Source organism: Mesocricetus auratus, unplaced genomic scaffold, assembly GCF_017639785.1.
Source record: "Mesocricetus auratus isolate SY011 unplaced genomic scaffold, BCM_Maur_2.0 Super-Scaffold_100014, whole genome shotgun sequence".
Taxonomy (NCBI): Eukaryota; Metazoa; Chordata; class Mammalia; order Rodentia; family Cricetidae; genus Mesocricetus; species Mesocricetus auratus.
Window position 1 is genome coordinate 73,955,712 of NW_024429197.1, and position 21,493 is coordinate 73,977,204.

Genomic DNA, 21,493 nt, shown 5'->3' on the forward strand with positions numbered 1-21,493 from the left:
CCTCTATTTTGCATATCTGACCTGGGAGAGAGGGCCCAATTACACTGCAGGTTTAGTCTCCATTTCCTTGACTTCTAAGGAAACTGACTGCTTTTCTTGGATAATTAACTATAGCTTTTCTTTTGTGAATTTCCTTTAAGAATCACTACATTATTTGTGAATTTGTGACATCAACATTTTGTCACTTGTATTACAGGCAGCTTTGTCTCTGCTGGCTTCTTAGTCTCCTCTGCTTTCCTTCCCAAAATGGAAGCTTTGGGATTTGAGGTAGTTAAACAATTTTTGGAGCTGACTCACGAATGCCGAAAAGGCACACATTTTAGTTTCTGTCAAGGTTGTTATATCAACTGTATTAATTATATTACTCCAATTTTACACAACCTTGTCTGCTTGCTCCAGCAGCTAAGACTAAAGGTTGCAATAAGTCCTCCCATTCCACTGCTTCCCTGGATTTACTTTGCCATTTAAGTACATTATTGCTCTGTGTATGACAGCTTATGGCTCAAATTTCTACTGGAGGGCTGGGAACGGAGCTGTCAAATTTCCCCAGCATGCAGGATGTCCTAGGTTCCCTCCCTAGTTCTGTGTAAACTCATCATGGTGGTAGCAGCAACAGGAAGGCAGAGGGAAGAGGACCAGAGCTGTAAAGGATCCTCAGCTTCACATGGCGCTCCAAGTCACCCTGGGCTATGTGACCTGAGACCCAGTCCTAACACACTGCTCCCAAGTGGTTCCTGGGCCACAGCAGCCTGACAGAAACCCAAGTATCTCAAGACTGCCGAGGACCTGCTGAGAGAAAATTTCTGTGGGTGTGGCCCATAAATTTATGTTTTAATAAGAACATTCTAATGCATGGGAAAATTTAAGAAGCATTGCTTGAACATTTAATTAAACCATTTTATTAGTTCGTCTGGTATTAATATTACTAAGTTTCTAGTGATCTGTCAGGTCGTGCTTTCTACTTGTTTGCATGTGTCTAATGACATGTTCTTACACGTTCCTATACTTTCATTCATTAAGCAGGGATGGCACTGCAGTAGAGGCTGAGCAGAAACTGTCATGTCCCTGTCTTCAAGGAGCTGTGTGGAAGGGGAAACACGATCAAACCATCACACGACTTTCAAACATGCGCACTCAGGGAAACAGACAGTGTCTCAAAAAGCCGTGACGGGGCCTTTAATCTCTTTAGGGGAGTAGGGAAAAGTCCCCAAGAAAGACACAAAAAAAAAAAGAAGCAAAAAGAAAAGATAAGGAGTGAACTAGGTGCGATGCTTGTAAACCATTAGTGATTGGGATTATTTCAAATGAGCTTGACAGCTCCCGTTTTCTCACTGGAGAGATTATACCACTCGCTTTTATTGCAAAGATCGATTGGGTTTTATATGGTGAACATTCCTAATCCCCCTTAGCCTGAAATGCCCCAACAAGATACCACAAGTAGGAAACTCCATGCTCTGAGTCTTTGTGTCACACATAATGTCATTACAAATGTTTAATGGAATCACTTAGAGGTTATCTATTCACATATATGAAGGGCAAGTAATTCTGTATTTAGACTCAGGTCCCATCCTAGGATATTACATTATGATATAAAAAAATCTAAAAATCCAAAACATTACTGGTCTTAAGCATTTTGGCTACTGGACAGCCAACCTGCATGCGTTTTCCGTTTGTTTGTGTTTCACACTCTCTGGTTTGTCATTCTGGGCTCTGGTTGTTTGGGATATGAGTTCTTTGCTTTTCCATTTCATCTGTGTTACATTATTTTTCAATAGTCCTTATTATTTTAGAAAGCATATGAGATCTATCTTTAATTGTTAACGGGGTAGAAATAGCATTTTGATGTCTTTTATGGCCAAGAAAGGGAACTTATAGGTGCTTATTAAAATGAAAAAGTATTTATTTGTATTTACATGTCTCTGTGTGTATGCGAGTGCTCATGGAAGCCAGAAGAGGGCATCAGATTCTCTGGAGCTGGGGTTATAGGTGTGTGCTATGAACTGTTGGATGTGGGTGCTGGGAGTTGAACTTGGGTCCTCTGGGGGAGCAGCATTTAACCATTAGCCCTCTCTCCAGACCTGTTCTGAGACTTCAGCACATACAAAACTCGCCACAAAGTCTCATAGATCAACCACTGGTTTCTAGTCTAGAGAGTCTGATGCCACAGATGTGGACTAGAGTCAGAGAATTCACGTTGCACATAAACTTCAAGGAGCAGCTGACCCTGCTGGTATGGGAGCACAGCTGAGCAGGGTGGGATTAGTGAGTCTTTCCTGTGCATAGCGCTGTGACACTTTGTAATGTACTATTCACCAACCCATCTCTCTCTTTCTGCTTTATTCTTTGTTGGGGTGGGCAGGGTCTCACATAGCTCAGGCTGGCCCTAAACTCACTATGTAGCTGAAGATGACTGTGACATGCACAACCATGCCTGATTTATGGGGTTCTGGAGATCAAATCCAGGATGGGTTTATGCATGCTAGGTAAGTACCTTACCTACCAACTGAGCTAACCCTGGTTCTTTTTGGTACTCACCTCTGTATTTAAGCTAATTGTTAACATACACTCAACTTCCATATTTGGATTAGGTTAAAACTTACTTGTTAAGAGTTCATAGCTCTCTCACACTACAGCTACTCAGGTACCTACACATGCTCCATCAACCAGTTCCCTGAGTGAATACTTTCACAAAACGTTTTATGAATCCCCTCATTTTTATTTGAATGCCAATTCCAATTTTGCCAGGCATAAAACTCTTACAGTCTCTTTCCTTCCAAACACACCCACTTTCTTTGGATATACAATGTTGCAGAGAAGTCTCAAGAAGTCTACGTGGAACTCTAGGTATAACTTGCTTCTTAAGTGCAGATATCTCAGTTTTCCTTTCTGTCTTGTACCTTTAAAGCCACTAAGGTCTACTGACATTTAGGATCTCCTTATGTTGACTCTGTCCGACACCATGGCAACCCTTCCAGACTCACACATACAAAAGCTAAAAACATTTTCTTCTATTAGATCTTTGCATTCTTTGCCTGTCATGCTGGTCACACCATCCGTCACCTGGAGGCGGTTCCCCGTTTTCACACAGTTCTTACAGTCTTCTGTTATCCGAGGTCCCTGATGTCACTATCAGTTCTGTGCAGGCCAATTGTGTCATTACTGTCACGGGGCTTCCCATCCTGCCCTTGATTGTGTTTTCCTCTGTTCTGTGCCTCTTCATCTTATCCCACGACCCCGGGCTCCTTCACCACAGGGCCATCCAAAGGGTGAATTGTCCCTCTCCTATCTACAGGCTAACGCACTGGCCTCCACTGTGATGGCATCTGGAGTTGGGGCCTTTGATAGGTAATTAGGATTCGCTGAGATCACGGGGTAGGAACCACATGATGGGACTAGTGTCCTTAGGACAGACACCAGATCGCAGTCTCCTGTCTTCCTCCCTGACACCGTAAGTAATGACTTAAGGTCATCTGCAAGCCAGGAAGAGATATCTCACAAGAACCCAACCCTCGGGGCTTCCAGTTTCCAGAGCTGGAGTAGTTACTCCTCAGCCTTTGGGCTACGGTCTGTTGGTTGGTTGGTTGGTTTTATGGCAGGCCAAGTGGGAGATGAGTGGTGACAATCTCCTCCTCCTGATACATGGTTCTTGCTGTGTAGTCTAGGCTGGCCTTGAACTTGAAATCCTCCTGCTTTCGTATTCTTAGTACTAGGCTTACAAGTGTGTGCCGCCATAATGAACCTATTAGAATTTCTTATATGTGGTGGTGGTTGTACAAAATGTTTCTGTCTAGACTTTGCAATGGACAGTGTTTAGAGACATACTCTCCCTGGCTTTCCTGCACCTTCTTTTTGGAGTGGAGTTCTCATTGGTCTTGTGCTTTTGTTTCTGCTTTTCAAGCTGTCTCCCTTATCCAAGCACAAAGACCCCGTGAAACCTGCTTTCCTGTCTCAACAGATGATGGGAACCATTCTCCACGTCCCTCCTGCCCACAGCCGCAGCAGTCATCCTCAGCCGGTAGGCATCGGGACCGACATGGACGCCATTCTTCCAGCTGCGGCCCTCTCGCACACCACAGCTCGGCCTCTTCCTCGCCCATTTGCTCAGCCGGTTCCGTGTGGAAAACAGACTTTCCTGTGGGATCCTCCTCTTCCTCGGACCTTCAGGGCCTTCCTCAGGGTAACCAGGATACCCTTGTCCTATGCCTGGCTTACTTTTTAGGGATGCATGGCACCGACTTCTCAAGAAGCAGCATCCTCAAACTTCCCACACAGCCTCACTCTACAAGGGCCCTGGCACGGCTGCAGCACAGCAGCAATCTCTGTCCCGCTGGGGCGAGCTGGGTGTGTGCTTGCTGTCAACCCTTGTCGAGTTTCCTCAGGGCAATCCCAGTGCACTCAGTGGGGAGTTCTTCAGACCCTAGCAAGGGCTGCCTATCAGATAAGGCACAGAACACGGCTCACCCTGCCTTCTTCTTGATGGGCAGTCTGCACACTTAGATAACGTGACAAGCACCATGCTGATTCACCTACAGTAGAGTCCCACCCCATCCCTGATTCAACCCTGAAAGGGAGGGCTGATGAACTGCACTGTGGAGTACATCCAACAGACTTCAGAAATAAGGACATCCCTCAGCTTGGTGTAGAGTTTGGGATGTAGGTTTGGACTAGGTCTCGAATACCTGTCCCCGATGGCTTCCCCAGTGACATCCCTCGTCTCACGCCCTGGACAAGGGACAGGAGCTGGGCTAGACGCTACTGCACATATGCTGTTGCTGTGGATGCTTTGGGTTCTAATTGTCTGCTCACTTCCCTACCATCCCACTTCCCTGGTCTCCACGTGAATCACCCGCGTGCAGGGCCATGTCTGTCATTCACATCTGTACAACATCCAAGACAAGTCTACCGAAGACACACAAGTTACAAGCGGGGTTCCTGTCTTTAGGGGTTGTAGGGAAAAGTGTCCATGTCTGTAAGTGGCTGTCCTACTTAGTTTTGTTCACTGAAATGCCCCTTGAAAGCCCTCAGTCATTGCCCTCGGAGCATCTAGTATGTTCCAGGGAATGTGCTACAGTGCAAGCGGTCTGTGATCTCATTAACATAACACCAAGTCTGCAGGGAGGATTTCCCTCACTGCTGTGGGAAGCTAACACAGGTGGCTAACAGACTGCGGGGGAGCCATAAATGAAAGGATGAAGCGAGGCTGTGGACTGGCTGCGTCCACCATCCTGACCTTGACTTCACGCTGCCTGCAGCCGCTTGCAGGCTAGTGTCCTGAGAAAGCCTAGACCAACCTACAGGTGGGCGGGCGCACGCTGCAAGGCGTGGGCTCCAGCCTGTCTAGCAGCTGGCTCAGGCCACCTCCCTCACCCAGCCCCTCCAGCCCCAGGTCCCAGAGTCCCGCATACTTGGTCCAATTTTCTGGAAAGGCTCCGGAGGCTCCTCCTTCACCTCATCCGTGGCCACGACACCTTGGTCAAAGGGGTCTGTGGGAGAACACATGGCCTTAGCATGCTGGTCACCCAAGACACAGGAACCCAGTTGGAGACAGAGAAAACGGACAGCCACAAAGACTTACCTGCCCGATTCTCGGGAGCCCCTTCCACACTGAACACTGCACCCAGGCGGGAGGAAAAAGCAAACAGGAGCCCTGTTAGTCCCTGGCCGCAGCTATCTCTTCCAGTCATGCATAGCTTCACGGGGCTGCCTGTGCCACCAGGAGGCCTGACCGGCCACGAGGAAACCCAGGAAGGCAGGGCCTCAGTAGGGCACATCTCCATCCTGGCCCATTCCTCCTAACTAGGAGCAGGAGCCCACCCTAGACACCAGCATGCATTGAGGCTGAAAGGGGACAAGAGACAAGGGAGGCGAGGAGGCATTGTGGCAAAGGCAAGCCCTGTGTTATATCACTGCTCAGCGGCCCAGGTGCAGGGTTAGACAGGGAACCCCAACTCCTTTCTGGGGCCAAGCCCCTCTCTAGGAGTCTTAGGACTCTGTAGATGAGTCACTTGAATTTATTGTTCTAAGTTCCACCCCTACAATCTAAGATGCTCAAAGGACTAACTGTTTTAATTTCACTACAGCATGCAAACACCCCACATAAAACTGTAAAATGACACGAGACGAAGATTCAACGTTTGACTCATTTCGACCTATAAAAAAATCCAGCAGTTTCATTTGGATCAGTTACAGAAGTGAACATGGATATGCAGGGACACTCCCTCCCCAGAACCCTGCAGCGTAGGTCCCTCTCCTAAGGGCTCTGTCCTGAGGAGACAGTGGGGACAGGGTCCGCCCAAGAGTGAGGGGCCTGACTCACCATCCACAGCATGAAGATCTCGGTGCTCCTGGAAGCAGCTGTAGTATTTGTATTTCTTTCCACAAATGTCACATGTGTACCTGAAATTGTCTGGGGGAAGGAGCAGAAAGATAACGGTCACTTGGAACCAAGATGAGAACAAGCCATGGAGAACTTGATCCTGAACTGTGTGAGAGCCAACACTACACACATTTTCTGAGCTGAGGAGGCCACTGCTACTCACTGCCTGGACCTCTCTCTGAGCAGCTCCTCCTCCATGCTTAACCAGGTCCTGCTCTACACCTCCCTCAGCCTCCATTCCAGGACAGCCTTAGAATGCAATGCGTTCTGGGACTACAAGGCTTGGATTGTGATAATAGGTGTCCTTTGTAGAGATCCAAAACCATAAAATGCCTGGGAGCCCTGATTCCCAAACTAACCCCTAAACCCTCCCTGCAAGACCTAAGTTCTCCAGGACCTGGTTCTAGATGGATCTCATCTCCCATCACAGAAGAGTAACCGTGACTGCAGCTCCCATGGCGAAGTCCAGATGTAACCGTGAGCACCGTGTTAGCCCCTTCTCTCAGCAAGTCTTTTCAACAGAGGGAAGAAGCTGTCTCCCATTAATGTATGAGAAACTAAGAGGACGTGATCTGCCGTCCTGCAGTAAAGTGGCTTCAGCGACACGGTGGTGCCCCTTGCAGCCAGTGTTCACACCCTGTGTGACTCCTCTTGGGGTGCTTCTTATTGGAACGCGGTCAAAGGGATGGGATGCCACTCTGGAAGGTGGGTGACAGGCAGCCAGGGTGTTGGCCTTGTGCCTGTCCCTTGCTCAGTCTGTGGTTGGCTAGTGTGTTCTTAGTTGAGCAGTGGAGAAACGCAGATGGCAAGGAACTGAGTTTGGCCCTCTGTGAGTGGCTCTCGGGAACTGAGTTTGGCCCTCTGTGAGTGGCTCTCGGGAACTGAGTTTGGTCCTCTGTGAGTGGCTCTCGGGAACTGAGTTTGGCCCTCTGTGAGTGGCTCTCGGGAACTGAGTTTGGCCCTCTGTGAGTGGCTCTCGGGAACTCAGGCCCTTGGAGCAACAGTTTGAGAGGTACAGAGTCCTGCAGCCCCCACCTCTCACTGGAGCAAAGCTAGGAGAAAGCACCCCCAGCTGAGCCCAGGACTAAAGCTCTGACCAAACATGCCGTCCTCCTGTGGGAGTCTCTGAGCCAGACGACCCTGAAAAGCCACACACGAATTCCCAATCATAGGAACTGGGAGAAAACCAGGGTTGATTGCTTTGAGTCATTAAGTTTTATAGATTTGTCAGCTAACACTGGTCCAAGTTGCCTGTTCCCTAGGCCTCCCACAGAGAGGCCAGCAGCAACCAGACCTATACCTCTCCCTCCAGGGCATACCCTCTTGCCTTTGAACTGGCTCAGACCTGGTCAAATGTGGTCCTCTGGTTGCTCTATGGAGAGCCCACCAATCTGATCTCCCTGAGGTCCCTAGACAGCATACAGCAGCTCGCTCAAAGCTGTACAGAAGGAAGAAGAGAGCCAGGGGCCAATATTCACTGAACACCAAGCCAGAGTCAGGGTACACAGTCAGGGTTCACAGCCTTTCTCTGCTGGGATAAACCATGCTGGGTGCTTTGTTCTGGACTCATTTCCTGCTCCTCAGCATCCACCACAGGAGCCAATGGAATACTCCACGCCAAGGCTGTACCACTCTGCAAAAGGGTGGGCGGTTTCTGCCCCCCCCTCCGCCAGCTGAACTCAGGGACATGAAGGACATTAGATTAGCCATCTTTCCTCCCATCTCCGCCCTCAGTTTATCCCTGGAACTGGTGGTCCCTGAAGGTATCTTAGCAGTCACCAAGGCTGCAGAGAGGAACTGTCACCAAGGAGCCTATGGCTTAGGCACTTGTAGACATTCACAGGAAGTAAGTTCCAGGGTCTTCCAAAGGAGAGCTGGTGGGGTACAGGGGATGATGGTAGGTGTGGTCTCTGGCCCCTCATTTTCCCTACCTCATTGTTGAGGTGGGGACCCAGATCAGGTGACCCTGGATCTGTTCTATGTCAGCATCACCTCTTTTCCCATGGCAAGCCAGGCAGCTCAGAGAAAACCTGTCCTTCCATTCAGTCCCATCTGGACCCTAACCCTCAGCTTCTCCCACAATTTCGTCATCTTCTCTGGGGCTAACTCCAGATGAGGTTTCCTCCTGACCTTCCTCTCTCAGGCTACCCGGAACTGCCTGCCCTCCGCAGCTGCTCACTCTGCCCACAGACTGTCCTGTCAGCCAGCCCGCTTCTCTCTCCACAGGCCACAGTTTCCAGCTCTAATAAAACACATCCCCACAACTTTCTGTCACTGAACCACCCCCATCTGCCCTGCTGAATCTACACTGTCTCATGTTCCAAAACGTTAATGGAGGAGTTGAACCGGGAGACTGAGTTATTCCCAAGGGAGTCTGCCAGTGAAACCGTGTTTTCGAAACAGAGCCCAGCATCTAGGGAATGCCACCATGGACCTGCTATAGGACGCAGATTCTGGAGTGAGATACCTAAGTCCAAACTCCACTCTACCATTGACAAAAATATGACTGACTTTGGACACACTCCCTAATGCCTCTGTGACATGGGAATAACAACAGCTCCTTGTAACAAAGAAAGGAACAAGATCTAGCTGTAGGGCATTCTCTTAATTAGTGATTGATGGTGAAGGGCCCAACCCACTTCAAGTGGTACTATCCCTGGGCTGGTGGTTCTGGGTTCTATAAAAAAGCAGGCTGAGCCAAGCTCCCCTCCATGGCCTCTGCATCAGCTCCTGCCTCCAGGTTTAGGTAAATAAAATGTCATGTGGCAGGGCTTCCCAAAGAAGACCTAGGAGATGAAGATGGGAGCTAGGGAAGCATATTGCAGGGACTGGTCTTTGACCCTCTCATACTGAAAGACCGGTGAGTGGGTGGGTGTGTCTCTATGTCTGTGTGTGGCTGGATCATCTCCCAGCTAAACATACACAGGTCATTGGACTAGGAAGCATAAGGCCTGCCTCTATTGCTAACAAGCTGCCTGATCTCCACACCCGGGGACTCAGGGTCTTCATGTACAAAGTGGCGGCCAGAGCTGACCTTCTCCACAGGAACCTTTAAGCTCTACAGCCCTGTGCTAGGGCTGACCCATCGGCTCACTAACAGAGAACAGAAAAGACAGCACCCTGGCCCTGGGGAAACGGCTCATACAGAGGAATGGAAAAGTGAAGATAGGTCTAAACTTTTTCCCACCACAGCACCAATACTAGGGCATCTGTAGAGAGGAATCTGGGCACAGAACAACAGCCCATTGACTGGCTCCCAGGGACACCAGAATAGCCGTGCAAGGAAGGGTACACAGGGAAGGTCTTTACTGTGTGGCTGACCACAGGCCGACCTCGGGGGTCCAGGAAAGAAGGGAGGAGCTATTGAAGCAGACAGAGACAGGGCTGGCCTGGGGGTGGGGGTCAGCTGTCGGTGCCTCCCAGATTCAGTCTATGGCAGGTGTCCAGGCAAGCTGAACACAGAGGGTCGTGTCAGCTCTGCTCACCTCTCCAGAGTGAGTGGCTCAAGAACCATGTTCTCAGGGCTTAGCCTCAGGTGGGGCCTTTCTTCAGCTCAGGCTAGTTCATACTCTAACCTCCTTTTAAAAAATTTGTTATCTGTAACTGTTTTTAACACAAGTAACAGGTGACATTCCCTGGGCACACCCTGCCGCCACCTTTACTGGCAGGACTCTAGCCTCGTGCTGTCCCCTTGGAGCTCCCCCTACAAGTGAGGGGCTGAGGATGGAAATGCCGTGCCCCTGGACAGTCTCCTTACTGTCCGGTTCTCTACAGAAAACACTTCTTGGCCCCCACAGAACAAAGTATTTAGGTCTTAAGCAAGCAGCTTGGCCATGTTCCACCCACAGAAAGCCCTGTGGAACTGGACCCTTGGCTCAAGAAGCGTAAAACAGACGCTTTCAGGGTTGCCCAGTCTCCTGAATTCCATGGCGCCCCTGTCACCTACGCCTGTGCGTTCTGACGTGGCTTCACTCCTCGGGGTTGAGAGCTCTGTGCAGCTAGCCATGGATGGCCGGACCCCACTCGCCCCCACTTCTGCGCGCAGCCCTTTATGTGAGTGCACTTATTAGCCACGCCTAACACTGGACATCGGGGTGGCCTCTGCTTCAGAGTTGCTGGGGACAACACACTAGAACATTCTAGTTTGCATCTTCTGATGGATCTAGACATATGTCCCTGTGGGATAGTCACCTAGGGTAGAACTCTTGAAGATCATGCTGTGCTGGGGGTGGTGGTGGAGGGGGTTGGGGTGGAGGGGGTGGGGTGTGGAAGGGCAGAGGTTTCACCTCGAAGTGTACCCCATGGGCTGTCTGCTTATGATCCCATGGAGCTGGAGTTGAAGGGAGGGCAAGCAGGACCTGTGAGCAACTATCACAGGGCCCCAGCATCTGGAACCCTAGGACCAAGCACCTACGACCAACTGTGCCCAAGGCTGAGGGTCTTCCAAGAGAACTGCTCCCTAGCACAGGCTACAGAACCCCAGGTCCATGAGCCAGGGTCCAAAGTACAATGAAGGTTCCTCCCAGAGATGTTCATGATGGCACAGGACACCCATTGCAAGATTTCAGTTATGCCTATGTGGGTGAACTCAAGGTTTCCCCAAGTTACTTGGCCACAGAACCCTTCTTTTGAGAGAGCCCTCCTCAGAATGTGCACGCTGTGGAACCCACTTTGAGAAGGCCTGTTCTGATTTCTGAAGGCCTGTCTGGTCCTGAGGCCTGGCCTCCAGCAATGTGTTTCTCAAAGGCTGTCCCAGGGAGGAGGTGACAGCTCCTCTCCAGGCCCTGTGCTTGGTCCCCACACACCCAGGAGGCGGGAAAGTACTCACTGCTCTGGGAGGCTCCCTCCCCTGAGGCGGCTTCGGTATCTGTGAGAGACAGAGAGAGAGGTAGAAGAAGGAGATAAGCCAGTGAGCAAAGATGATGGCAGTGGCAGGCTGCACCGAGGAAGAGACTCTGAATGGAGCAACTGAGGGGAATCGGGAACTGCTGTCCGTCCATGGATGCTATAAGGGACAAAGGCTAATCCCTGCCCTGAGGCTCAAGATCACCCAGGCCTGAACTGGCTTCTCTTCCCTGCCTCCTGGCTCACGAGGGGCAGGCGCCAGTTCATTTGTCCCCCGAACTTCAGAATGGGGAACGGCTGGTGGCCCCTCCCTTGAGCTGTCAAGAGGGACACAAGATGATGTGAGCACATGACCTTTCGAGGGATGGGGAGGTGACACTCCTACTGAGCGTCCCCAGAGCCCTCCACGCCAAAACCAGGGCCCTGATCTCACACGCACGGTCTCACACACACACACTCACACACACACACACACACAACACACTCACACACACTCACTCACACACTCACACTCACACACACTCACTCACACACACACTCACACACTCACACACACACTCACACACTCACACACTCACAACACACACACTCACACACACACTACACACTCACACACACTCACACACACACTCACACAACACACTCACTCACACACACGCACTCACACACACTCACACACACACTCACACACACTCACTCACACACAACACACACACTCACAACACACACACTCACACACTCACACACACTCACTCACACACACTCACAAACAACACACACTCACAACACACACACTCACACACACACTCACACACACACAACACTCACACACACCCACACACACTCACTCACACTCACACACTCACACACACTCACTCACACACACACTCACACGCACTCACACACACCCACACCCACACTCACACACACTCACACACACACCACACACTCACACACACTCACACATGCAGACAACACACACACTCACACACTCACACACACACACACGCACGATCTCACACACACACACTCAACACACACACACACACACTCACACACACTCACACGACATCAAGAAGGCTTCTCCCTTCCTCCATGCCCCCCATCCTATGGCTGAAGGAGGATGAACTCTCAGTGTCCCTAGGGACACGGCGAGCATGGGGCAGGCAGCAGGGCGCCACTCACCTCGGTGTGCCCGCACGTGGGTCTGGAAGCAGTTGTAGTACTTGTACTTCTTGCCGCAGATGCCACATTCATAGGACCCTGGAACACAGTAGGGGAAAGGGCTGGTGAGGACCCACAGTGTCACCAGTAGGGATGGTCCACTGGCAGACAAAAGGGGATTGAGGACCAGCAGGGACAGCACTGAGATGGGGTTCATGAAGCGTGCGCCTTACACACCTGTAACCATCTCTCTTCCCCGGCTTCCAAACCTGTAGGATAAAGGTGACACCCTGGCTGAGTCCTGCAGTTACACATCGAGAGGAAAAAGGAGAGGGACCCAGAGTGCGCTGTGATGGCCACCATACCACAAGGATGCCACTCCTGAATTTGAAGCCGACCTGTTTCCAGCATGGGACAGAGAGGAAGACTACAGGCTTCAGATCAGGCCACAGGGGCTCCAGCCGCCATTCCGCACCTGGCAGCAATCTGACCGTGGTGATTCCTCCAGACACAGCAGGCTGTGGTCTGGGCACCTCCCTCCAGCTGGTTCTCATCTCTGCCTAGCAAGTGTCCTGCCCCACTACAGACAAGCTCCTAAGGACAGCTGCTGAGGAGCCACGGTGCTCAGCACACAACATCCACGGCACATGCACACCTGACTTCCGCTGCTTGGAGCCTTTTCCCAGGTGCAGAGAAGTAAAATGGCTGACCATCAAGTGGACCCAAAAATGACCATGCAGAGCCTGGGACCAAGTGCATGGCAGGGAGGGTGGACACGGCTAGCAGGGATTAATCTGGCAGGGACCCCAGGTAAAGAGCCTGCCCATCTCCAACGGGCAGAGCTCTCCTGCAGGCGGGAGGCTACCTGGGCCCAGCATCCACTTTCTAGAAGGCCAGGGAGCATATGCAGGAGGTGTTGGTCCCGGAAGAGTCATCCTCAAGCTGATGGGTCTGGGGGCCTAGGCATGCGCCTTTTCAGGAAACGTCAGGCACCCACAGCTGAGGTGGGTAAAACCACTCCTTTAGTGTAGGCCCAGAGACGGAGCCTGGCTCTCACAGTCTGTGCCTGAGTGCCTTCTCTGGGGAAGACCAGGGGCTAAGGGAAGAACTAATACAGGAGGACCACGTTCCCCGGAGACACATGGTCACCATCACTAACTGCCACTCCGTTTCTCTGTGCCGAGAAGCAGAGACTTCTGTCGGGCAGCCTGGGAGACTGTCTGCCAATCCCGCTCCCCCACTAGGACTCACTCTCACCTGTCTGAGGCTTGGATTCCAAAACAGAGAAACCCTGTCTCGTAAAACCAAAAAAAAAATCATTTTATGGCTGGGCGTCACCGCAACATGAGGAACTGTATGAGGGGTCGCAGCACTAGGAAGACACAGGTATGACGCAACGGAGCGCGCATTTCTCTGCATTCAGCCCTGAGCTGGCACACGGTGAGGACAAGCGTTGCATGGGGGCTTGCGGCTATACTCATCGACCAAGTGATAACTCCCTGACTCCCTTCCTGGAGCCTCCACCCGCCCTGACAGTTTCTGCCAGTTTCTTCCCACCAACCAAGGATTCATTGGGCATTTGCGATGGCCAGGCACGGAGGCTCGGCTGTGAGACAGATGTGACCCCTGCCCTCCATCTAATGGGGGCACAGAGGTCAGCAGGCCTGGGGATAACTTGGTGATGGTGTTGTGACAGCCAGAGTAGGACCTGGAGGCTGGAGGTGGAACCCTGGCCCAGCTGGAGGGAGGAGTTCAGTCTACAGTCAATACTGTTTATAACCAGTGGCTTTACGGCAAACTATCTCTTCTGCTTGTGGAGAGCTGAGGGTTCACGCTGCCTTGTGTGAGGCCGCCGATCATCTCGCCACCCCTGACAGAGTGAGGATGAGCGGGAGGGACTCCTAAGCTCACCTTCCAATCCCCCTCAGTTCCGGAGCTCCAGAGTCCCTGTGGGTAGAAGGTGGTAAATGGACAGAGAGTTGAGACGCTCGTGGTGGCCTCATTGAGCAGCGAGGGCAACCAACGAGAGTCTACATCTTAACTCCCTGCGAGCCAGTCAGGAAAACCCCCAGGATCCCGCTCCATAAAACAACAGCCATGGGAATGAGTGGTGTACTGGGAGTCCTTAGTGTGAGGCCTGGTACGCAGCAGGTACTCAGTGAGTGAAGGCTGCGGCTACCACCAGCATTTCAAGTGTTTTCTTCAGAACCAGATTTCTGGAATGCCCAGGAGGAGGAGGGTCACAGGCAGCAGAGACAGAGGAAGTGCTCAACACATGACCCTGTGCTGGTGGGAGACAAGGCTGCTACAGGCTGGGAGTTCCTGCAGGGAAGGGACGAGCCGCCAAACACAGGTGGCTGTGAGACCACTCTTTTCCCATGGCTGTCGGTGACCCATAGGAAGTCCTGGTGAAATGGTACAGGGAGTCTAGACCACCAGATTTCCACATGTCCTGTCATCCCTTGAGGGTAGACTCAAGATCTGCTCACAGTGGCCGGACGGGGGAAGGGAGAGGGGGCCCCTCAGGCCCTGAGATACTAGCAGAGTTCGCTTGCTCAGGGTGTGAGGCTGGCAGCCGTGGCCAGCTGTGCCCACCCTCCATGCTGACCCGACCAGGCCACGTCCCTCAGCCATCACGTACCAGATGCATATCTCAAAGCTTGGTCAAAAATCCAGGTCCCTGAATACCGGCTCCGAACAGATCCACCGTGGGGGCTGCCTTCTGAAGCTTTTCCATCTGAATTACGTAAGAAATCAGAAAGAGCCCTTAATGTTGGGGAATGACTGAGCTTATGGTCAAGGCCAGCTGGGGGAAGGGGGCGGCCAGGCACCTGGGACACCAGGGCCTCAGTCTCCCTAGCTGACATCAGTAAGAGTAGGTAGGGCCATGTGGCAGCCTCCCCACTTGAAAACTTGTGCTGGCTGCTGGGTGAGGTGGTACATGCCTATAATTCCAGATCTCAGGAGGCTGAGGCAGAAGGATGGCAGGTTCAAGGTTAGACCGTTACACTACCTAGTGCATCTTAGGCCAGCCTGAGCTAAAGAGCTAGGCCCTTTTTCAAAACAAGTAAACAGGGCTGGGGAGACAGCTCAGCTGGTGTAGTATTAACTTAAAGTGTGAGGATCTGGATCCGATCCCCAGAAATCACATAAAAGACACTGTAGTACACACTTGCAATCCCAGCACTGGACTGAAAGATCCCTGGTACTGGCCGGACAGCTAGCTTATCACACTTGGTGAGTTTTGGGCCAATGAGAGGCTCTGCCTGGATCCAAAAAAAGGAGGGATGTGGTACCTGAGGAATGACACCTGAGTACCCGAGATTGTCCCGTGACCTCTACACACAAGCGTGTGCATGCACACATACACACACATATATGTACACCTCCAAACACACACACACACACACACACACACACACACACACACACACACACACACACACACTAGTACTGACCATGGCCATTCACGTGTTCTCCAGGGCTGCTAGGAGGGCAGAAGCAGCTGACAGGCCAACCCCCCTGAGGTTTTGTGTTGTTGGAATTCTCATTTGTACATGGGCATTACACCCCCCAATAAAAACTTTCCAGTAAAATGATCCTTAAAGGAGACACATGGCATGCTTACTTTGACCTCTGGTCACCTGCCATGGCCACCACTGACCACTGCCCCTACCCCCACCTCCACCCCAGCCCTGCTGCCCTGTCCTGCATGCCTCTGCTTCTGCTGGAGCCTTTGTGAAGCACTACAGTGGCTGTCACCTGGAGCATCTCGGAACAGGGCTGGCTCAGACCATGCTTGGGTGGAGGGGCAGAGATGGAGGAGGCACCCTCAGGAATCTGTCCAGGCTGAAGGGCTGGGGTACAAGACGCCAGCTCGGGGCTTCTCCCATTAGCTTAACACATCTCCAAAGCTCCAGAGAAGAGGGGTAACTATTATCTCCATTTTTCAACGGGGGGGCTGGGGGGAGAACTAGGCGGTGCCACATCCTGACCCAAGGTTGCTCATCTCGGCTGAACTGAGTGTCACACCATCAAGTTCACAAGGGACATCCTCAGGGCAGGCCTTGCTTCCCTTCCCCAACACCCTTTCAGTCCTCTGGATGACTGGTGAGCACATGGTCCTGGAGGTGCCCGGGCCAGGGACTCTAGAGCTGGTGAGGCCACACGGTCAAAGCCAGTTTCCAGGATGCCAGCACAGCCAAGCAAGCTGTATTCTCCTTAGTGGTGAGGCCACACTCCTCTAGAACAAGCATGACCCGGCACCACTTACAGGCCTCGCCGATCTGGGAGGGACTATTTTGCTCTAAAGGGGAGGGCTGACAGGACTTGCCTGCCCAGTTTAGTCTTTCCCTGTCCCTGTCCTTGCTGTTGCTTTTGCTGCAAGATGGTTCCCTGGCCACAAACAGATGCTTGCCAGAAGCTCCCACCCAGCACTTGGCTACACCCCTGGCAGAGGCGTTGACTTGAGGGAGAGGGATGCGTGAGGGGCCCAGAAGAGGAGGAAGTATTCTGAAGACAGGAAATGTGGGTAGGACTCTTGATTCCCAAGTGTATACCCAGCTGCCATCCCCAGAGAAGACTGGACATCTAGACAAAATACAAAAGGTAGACATGCGAAGGAAAAGGATATCTCATGGACATCCCATGGATAGCTACCCCCTCAGTGCCCAGAAGCCATAGCAGCTGGTCCCAGAACGCGCTAAAGTCAGCATTTGGAGTGGGAAGTTGTGACAAGTGGGATTCCAAAGGCTCTCAAGGGCTTGGCCTCAAACTGGACATCCCCTGGAGCAGGGTCTTCTAAAAGGGGCGCCTGAGGACAGTGGCTTTAAGAAAACTGTTTCCCTGCTGTCAACTCGAAAGTACTTTCCCCCTGAACCCAATGAGCCAGAACAGGGGGAGGAACTGCCCAATGGTCTCCTCTGTCACTCTCTCCTCCAGCCAAGGAGGACCATCCCGCCAGAGCTAACCGCTAAGCACTAACTGCTAAGCGCTAACCTGTCATAGGGCCACTGCTCTCCCTGGAGCAGGACAACGCTGAAGTCCTGAGCATAAAGAAGTGACTGGATCAAAAGACCGGGGACAGTTCCTGTTCTTCGTTCAGGGATCTCCAATTCCCCCCTTGCACTCAGAATAAAGATGGGGGGCTAGGGAGACGGCTCAGTTGGTGAAGTGCCCGAGGTACAAGCATGAGCGTCCCCACACTCACACAAAAGCCAGGTGGGGCACAGCATAGCAAGCAGTCTAACCAAACAGGTGAGTCACAGGCGCAGCAAGAGACCTCGTCTCAAAACATAAAGGTGGAGAGGAAGAAAGGAACCCCACACTGACTGCTATGTCCATATTCTTGCCTGTGGACACACATGCGCGCGCACACACACACACACACACACACACACACACACACGCACACACACGCACACCCCTCCCTAGCAGAGCTGTAAATGAAGAGGCCATTACAAATACTGTCTGAAGATAGACCCGCATGTGGTTTTTGGCTTACATCTTGGAAGGAGTTCAAAGAATCAAGTGACACATGAAACAAACCCCATGGTCTCTGCTCCCTGGTCACGCAAGCCAGTGCTCCGAGCAACCTTCCCCACAAACACTGAGAATCACATGGAACGAGGACGAATCCCTGTCTCAATCTAGCGGTAAGAAATACTAATTCACAGATCGACGAGCCAGTTCAGAAAGAAAGGACGCCTTATCCATTTTATCAAGAAGTGTGCTTTTGATAACTTTTTATTTTTACACTACTATTTATCTAAATTTGTTTTTGCCAATTTGCATGCTAATCATAACCCAATCTGGGGGAGAAATTAAAAGGTTTTAAAATGTAGAGCTTTATGATCCCAGGGAATTTTTTTCCTCCAGAAATTTCTATTTCAATTTATGTACCTCTTGTTGTGGCAGATGAGTGTGAAACAGTGATCAATAAAAGACTTTCAAGCATAAAAATATATTACATTAGGATAAAACCCCATGGGGGAAGTGGACTAGAAATAGGAGTTCAAGGAGAAAAAAAGAAGATATAAAATTTCTGTCTGCTAAAAATGAGCTTGTTCATATGCCTTTTTAAAGTGACAGTGGCGGGTCCTAAATAGCAGTGGCTTCGTGATTTCCACAATTCTACTGTTAAAAAACAAGACAATATTCCAGGAATTATAACCTTTGCAACTGGTGAAAAATGCAAGACATTCTTTCAGGAGGCACCAAACAGAAGGTGTCTGATGCATGGTCTGTGGATTCCTCTCATTGCCGCATTCACCCTGGGAGTTCAATGCCCCGAGGCCTCCGCTGATGCCAGAACCTATCTTATGTTTTAGCCCACTTTTGAAGATTCTCACAACTATAGTTTCCCTCTTGTCCTAACAATCCCGCAGATTTAAACCACCGAGCATTCCAAACACAGTGGGGTAGACCCCAAGTCTCCTAACTTACAGCCGGGATCCTTTTCAACAAGGATTCTCCACTCAGGCTCCTTCCCAGTTTACCCCAGACCCAGAGTCAATAGCAAAGGAAACTGGCCGGGCGGGCAGCCAGAATTCCTTTCCTCGTGGCTGTAGCAAAAAACTAAATTTTGGTTCTGGCAGGCTCCGGCACCAAGACCTGCCAACAGCCTACTGAAATAGGAAACTCGCTATCAGCTGGCTCTACCTAGTAGGACCTGGCACCTTCACCTCCTGGACTTGTCAAGGACGGAAGTCCACATGGCTGCGTGAGTAGCTGTGGAACTCGTCACTCCATCCAGAGCCACAGACTGGGGTTCCCTCTTCCTCCTCCATTCCCTCTCCAGGGATGGCTTTGTGGGCATGAGCTCCCGTGCATGCATGTGCGTGCATGTGTGTGTGTACGTCCATGTGTGTGTATGTGTGCATAAACTGTCCTTCCCCCTTGGGTGTACCTACTCATTGCTTAGGACACCTCCCTGCAGAACCCAGTTTCCATCTGACCCTGATTCTTCTCTTATAGCTTGGATGGCCACCATTCATCCTTTGTTTACCCACCTCTAAGACCAGAAACTCATTCTCTCACAGGTTTTTTTTTTTTGGTTACCAAACAATTTCTGTCACAAATGACTTCCTGGTGGCCACTCCATGCTGGTTGGGCCTCCTGGAAGATGTATGTTTAGTGTGCTAGAATGCTGTAGGCTGTGGATATCTAGCCTCCATCTCCCTGCCTCCTGCTCCCCTGCAGGCTCTGTCGAGTCTCTAGGACACATAGTCCTCGGCTTTGCCTGTGTCCTTTCCCACGCTGGTTAACACCTGGAAATGACCCGGTTGGTTCAGACTTCACAAGAAGTGGAGTGCAGTGTAGGCAAGACTGTTCACGCGCTCTGTCTCCATGAACACGAACCCTCCCTGGGCCACCCGGCCTCGGGCTGGTCCACAGTGTAGAGAAGAGCACGCACTGAACTGATGGTACATTCTGAAAACTAGGACGGTGCCTGCCATCCTTATCTGCTGGGACCAGACAATAGTCCACACTGACGTCCCAACTGTGGTGAGCCCAGCTGGCCTTCCTTATTTCCATCTAGCACAATGTTAGCAAACAGGTTTCCATTTCCAGTTTTCTGATTTCAGCCACCTGGCAGTGTGCTGTGCTGAGGGTTCTGAGAAACACTGACAGAGCAATGTACATGGGTTTGTTAGTGATGCTTACCATGAACATGGAATTGGTAGTAACAGCAGTGATGTCTGCCTATGTCATTCGTCATACAGCAGCTGAAACCTCAGAGTCCAGCCCCTCCCAAGTCTATAGTGCAGAGCTATGCCTATAGCTTGTCAGATGGGCAAGGCATCTATTAACTCATCCATTCACTTCCGGTTTTATTTAATAACACCGTCAAGCTCAATATCAACTCGTTTTTGCTAAGAAAACGAACCGTGGGCCTGGCCCATAAATCCTTTGCCAGTCGTAACTGCATTGACAGGCTGAGAGCAAGACATGCCCTTCTGAGCACAGGCCCTCTCTAGGCAGAAGCCAGCCTTCTGGTCATAGACACCTACGGCAGGATTCTCCCAGCCAATGTCATCCTTGTGGCCATGACCCTGGTTCCTCCAAGGGAGATAATGGTTGTGTCCCTGGAAAAACCATCTGACAGCTTAGGTCCAGTGAGGACCTCGGGAGGCTTCCAATGCCCAGAGCTGTGTGAATGAACAGGGACACCAAAGCCTGTTTCTGAGCCCAGAGTGTGCTATGTGAGCAATGCACATGCTTGCTACATAGTGCCTGAGGAGCATGAACTCAGCACACTCAGACACCAGAGCACAGGAGGGGCCCTCACTAACACTTTCTGTCTCCTTTCACATATGCGCAAAAGCAGGCGTAAGCACGTACTGTCGGGAGAGTGGGCCTTTTAAAAACAGGAGCAACATGCCACCCGTGTGTTGTGTGGCTAAGGACTCTCCTGCTTGCCACACGATTTGCCTCCCTATAAAATGGTAGGGTCAGGTTAAGTGGTAGCATGCACAGTCCCAGTGTCCACATATATACCCTGCAGAGACTCCGCCAGTCAACCCTTCACTCTTCAAGACCCTCAGCCCTGAAGTCTCCACGGCCATGGGTGAGACTGGGGCTTCAGGTAAAATCCACTTGCTGACCCTCTGCACAAACCACACAGCAAGGAGGAGAACCTGCCTTGGGGACAGGAGAGGACCCACATGGTCCTCTGTGGCACAGTTTTCCAAATAGTAGTTTGCCTGGAGGTCATCTCTGGGGTTCCTACAACTTCTTCCAGCAGGTTATGGGGAAATTACCCAAGTTACTCAAGACTTGAGTTTTGGGGAGGTCAACCTAGAAGGGATGTGGGACTCATCCAATACTGACTTTCCTTCTCACCCCCAACCCCCAGTCCACATCACACTGACTTAGTTCTTAGACTAGGAGAAACGCAGGTACCAAAGAGTACTTTACATCACCTGCTGTGGGATATTTGCACGCTGTGTAAAACTCTACTGCTGTGATTGGTGTAATAAAAAGCTGACAGCCAATAGCTAGGCAGAGGAGGGTTAGGTGGGGCTGGTGGGCAGAGAGAAAAGGGGACCAGCCAGCCAGATGTGGAAGAAACTGGAAAGCAGGGTAGACGGTATGTAGACGAGGTAA

At 51.2% G+C, this 21,493-nt stretch overlaps 1 protein-coding gene across 4 annotated transcripts in view; it reads right to left on the reverse strand.

Moving 5' to 3' along the window:
* Positions 1–21,493, reverse strand: part of Znf618 (zinc finger protein 618) — a 172,654-nt gene that overhangs the window by 35,768 nt on the left and 115,393 nt on the right. For 2 of the 4 annotated variants that reach the window (XM_040757351.1, XM_040757354.1), the window contains 6 exons: positions 15,027–15,122; positions 12,407–12,484; positions 11,205–11,243; positions 6,317–6,406; positions 5,576–5,611; positions 5,406–5,483 (listed from right to left, as the gene is read on the reverse strand). In XM_040757351.1, the coding sequence (XP_040613285.1) occupies positions 5,406–5,483; positions 5,576–5,611; positions 6,317–6,406; positions 11,205–11,243; positions 12,407–12,484; positions 15,027–15,122 (417 nt within the window). The remainder of the gene's footprint in view (positions 1–5,405; positions 5,484–5,575; positions 5,612–6,316; positions 6,407–11,204; positions 11,244–12,406; positions 12,485–15,026; positions 15,123–21,493) is intronic. The other 2 variants (XM_040757353.1, XM_040757352.1) reach the window with 2 other exon arrangements.